Genomic DNA, 3,542 nt, shown 5'->3' on the forward strand with positions numbered 1-3,542 from the left:
CCGCGTCAGTGAGCGCCTGGCACTGGCCCCTGCCGGTGCCTCTTCCCACAATTTCCTCTATGACGTGGACCCCCAGCCCGCCTTGGGCACGGCCTCCAACATCTGCTTTGAGGTGGATGATGTGCCAGGGCTATGTAAGTGGCTGCAGAGCCAGGGATGCTCCTTGCCGGTGCCGCCCACGGAGGTGAGGGATCATGGCGGCTCCGTCACCTATGGGGTGGCAAGCTCCATTGTGGGCAACATCAGCCATACACTTCTGGACCGATCCCACTACCGGGGACCCTTCCTGCCTGGCTTCCAGCCCATCCAGGGAGCCCCCTCGTCCACGGGGGACGGGATTGAGATCACGCACTTCGACCACATCACGTATGTCTGCCCGCCGGGCGGTACCCGGGCAGCCCTGGACTGGTACCAGCGCTGCTTCGGCTCGAGAGAGGCCAGCTGGGGGGTACGTGCTCGGCGGGAAGGGGGTGGGCATGCGGCTCCTCGCGCTGCAGGGCGCCCAGGGTGCCCCAGCACACGGCTGCAAGCTCGTCCTCGCTGAGTCCCTCTCGGAGGAGTGCACGAACCAAGTCGACACCTTCCTAGAGCAGCATGGTGGGGCTGGGATCCAGCACGTCGGCCTCCGCACCACCGACATCATCACCACGACCAGGGCTTTGCAACAAGGGGGTGCACGGTTCTTCACACCCCCCACAGCCTATTACAGCCAGGGGGGCAAAGAGGAGGAGATCCGGGGGGCCGGGCAGGACCCCCAGGCACTGGCAGAGCTGGGCATCCTGCTGGACACCGCAGTGCCTGGGGACAAGGGTCGGCCAGGCACTGATGCCACAGAGAGCCCTTCCCAGGAGTATCTGATGCAGATCTTCACCCATCCCATCTTCTCTGAGGAGACTTTCTTCCTGGAGCTCATTGACCGGAGAGGAGCGCCGGGCTTTGGGGAAGGCAATATACGGGCACTGTGGAAAGCTGTGCAGATCTATATGGACCAGCAGCAGTAGTGGCAACACTCTCAGCTCCTCCTCCCTCAGCTGCCCATCCTCTCTGGTCCAGCCCCGGGGCAATACGCTGCTGTAGAGATACCAGGGGTGCCTGCAGCATAGCTCAGGTGGGCAGGGACCACAGGACGTCAACCCAGAGCCAACTCAGCATGGGAGCAGGTTGCTCAGGGTTGGGTCCAGCAGGGCTCTGACCAGTACCCCAGGCTGGAGGGTGATTTCTCCCCTGCCTGGGTTCCCAGTGATTTATCGACCTCACATGAAGAACTTTCTGCCATAATTTTAACTTAATTTAATGACACTTGTGCCTGCAGCATGGCCAAGGACACTGCTGGCACACCACCACCCCCAGCTGGGGAATGAGGGGCTGCCAGAGGGGAGTGGAGAACCCAGGGGCCACGGACATGGCAGCTCATCAGCGGTCACCACCCAGAGCACTGCCAGCCCCTGTGCAGGACAAGCACCAGCCTCTTCCTCGCCTCAATTAAAGAATTAACTTGCAAGCACTGCTTTGGGTTTTTTTTCTCCTCCCATTTAAGATCTGCTGCAGGCCAGGTGATGATGAAAGGGCCTTTCCGCTGCTTGAGGTGGGCTGTCCCCAGTCCTGCAGGCCCTACACTAAGGCCACTTGCCCCTTGAGCATCCCCCAGGACCGGCCCCTGTGTCCCTGCCCACCCCAGGAGGACAACCCCTGGTACCCCAGGGAAAAGCCACCTCGCTGGTGCCTGTGCGAGGGTGCTACTCTGCGTCACAGTCTGGGAACGCCACAGCGTGAACACAGCAGAGAAACAGCCTGACAGAAAAGGGGGGCTAAAACCCCTACAAAAAGCCATGGGGACAATTGCTCAGCCCCACAGAGGAGCAGCTCATGGGCAGGAGCTGTGCAGCCCCTGGGGCTGATGCCTGCCCTCACAGGAGAGGTGCTCTGGGTGCCTTATTTGGGGTCACCAGCAGTTAACACTCAGCCAAGGACTCACGGGTGCATTAACCCAGAAGTCACTGCTGTCCCCAGCTGAGACGTACACGTCCCGACAGCCATCCTCATCTTCAACCACAGGGTGCCTGTGGTAGCACAAGCGCAACAGAGGCAGAAAGCCACTTAAAACCCACACACTTTAGGAGATTTATTGTTAGAAAGCCCGTGGCTCAGGTTCAGTAAAAACAAGTGTATAAAAAGGGCTGTTGGAGGCTGGGAAGGGTACGGTGGCATCCACGCTCACTGGCTGGTGGCCAAGAGGCAAGCACGGGCTGGGGAGCGATGCAGCCACAGCCTTCCTGCTGCTGGAGAGAAACCTCTGCTGCTGTGAGTCCACAGTGCCGGAGCGGTGGCTGTACCGGACCAAGGGACCCCAGGAGGGCTCCAGCTGAGCGGGGAGAGCAAGCCTGGCTCTGGGTCATGTCTAGGACCACAGTGGCCACGTTAAGGAGCAGCTCCCACAGAGGAGCTGGTGGGCTCTACAAGGGGGTGGCAGGAGACTGTTTCGGGGCTGCAGGCCGGACACGAAGCAGTATGGGGGACATCACGCCCACACCCGAGGCACGACTCACCACAGCACAGGTCTCTGGTGGTCTCAGCTGTTAAAGGTGCTGTCACACCAAGGTGGGTGTCTGGAGGAAGGCACGGAGGGAGAGCTGTGTCCCAGGGTGGGTGCTGCTTGTTCCCTGCGGCTTTGCCCCCCGCTTCCGCTTGGAGCCCTTGTGGGAGACACACACTAGGGCTAAGCCAAGCCCCGAGGGCCCCCACGGCCTCCAGAGGTTGCCTCGTACTGGGGACACCCAGGGGCAAAGCCAAAGCTCCAGACCCAGCCCTGCCCCAGGCTGGGGATGCTCCTTGGCCTGACCCCAGAGCCCAGGGAGGCTCCAGCACTGCTCACTGGGGCCTGGCCCACCGTAACGTGGAGCGGGTCCCAGGGCTGCACACCCTCCAGCAATGCCCACCTTGCCAGGGCTGTGCTCCTCCCCACGCTGCTTCTCACGCGCTTTCAGCACCTGAAGGAAGCACAGGAGAGTTCAGAGATGAACTGCAGCCGGATCCTGGAGCCAGGACAGCCTGCAGAGATTGGGGGGATGCCCAGGACCCCAGGGAGACAGAGGGAAGGGAGGAAAGGCCCGGGTCCCCCCAGTACCTTCTTCATGGCTGCAGACACAGCTGAGGCATGGAACTCCTCCTCTGTCACCCAGCGGGCTGGGGACAAGGCAGGGTCCAGGGTCACATCCCCATCCAGGGACAGGGAGTAGATCACGTACGTTTGGTGGATGTGAGAGAAGATGTGGATGACCTGTGAGGGGAGGGGAAGACATGGAAACGGGCTGCAGGTAGACAGCAGGGGATGCACCGCTTGCTCAGCTGCCTCACAAGTGCCCTGAGCCTGCCAGGGCTCCAAGGAGCAGGGCCGGGCTTGGGAGCGGTGACAGCAGGGAAGGGGGACCCTCTTCCCCCCATGCTACGTCCCCTACAGCTGAGCACAGGTGGCTCACGCCGCATCCCTCCAGCTCCAGGCTCACCTCTCCGATGAGCCGCAGGCCTCCGGCCACCACCGGCCA

The 3,542-nt window shown here is 61.9% G+C and overlaps 2 protein-coding genes across 2 annotated transcripts in view; one reads left to right on the forward strand and one right to left on the reverse strand.

Moving 5' to 3' along the window:
* The window catches only part of HPDL (4-hydroxyphenylpyruvate dioxygenase-like), a 1,192-nt gene extending 191 nt beyond the window's left edge, over positions 1-1,001 (forward strand). The window contains 2 exon segments of the mRNA XM_010293575.1: positions 10-426; positions 428-1,001. Coding sequence (XP_010291877.1) covers positions 10-426; positions 428-1,001 — 991 coding nt within the window.
* A 941-nt stretch (positions 1,002-1,942) lies between these two features.
* MUTYH (mutY homolog) overlaps positions 1,943-3,542 on the reverse strand; it is a gene marked incomplete at its 5' end in the record, with an annotated part of 4,628 nt that continues 3,028 nt past the window's right edge. The window contains 3 exons of the mRNA XM_010293577.1: positions 1,943-2,060; positions 2,920-2,987; positions 3,125-3,308. Of these exons, the coding sequence (XP_010291879.1) occupies positions 1,943-2,060; positions 2,920-2,987; positions 3,125-3,308 (370 nt within the window). The remainder of the gene's footprint in view (positions 2,061-2,919; positions 2,988-3,124; positions 3,309-3,542) is intronic.

Source organism: Phaethon lepturus, unplaced genomic scaffold, assembly GCF_000687285.1.
Source record: "Phaethon lepturus isolate BGI_N335 unplaced genomic scaffold, ASM68728v1 scaffold24968, whole genome shotgun sequence".
NCBI classification, from domain to species: domain Eukaryota; kingdom Metazoa; phylum Chordata; class Aves; order Phaethontiformes; family Phaethontidae; genus Phaethon; species Phaethon lepturus.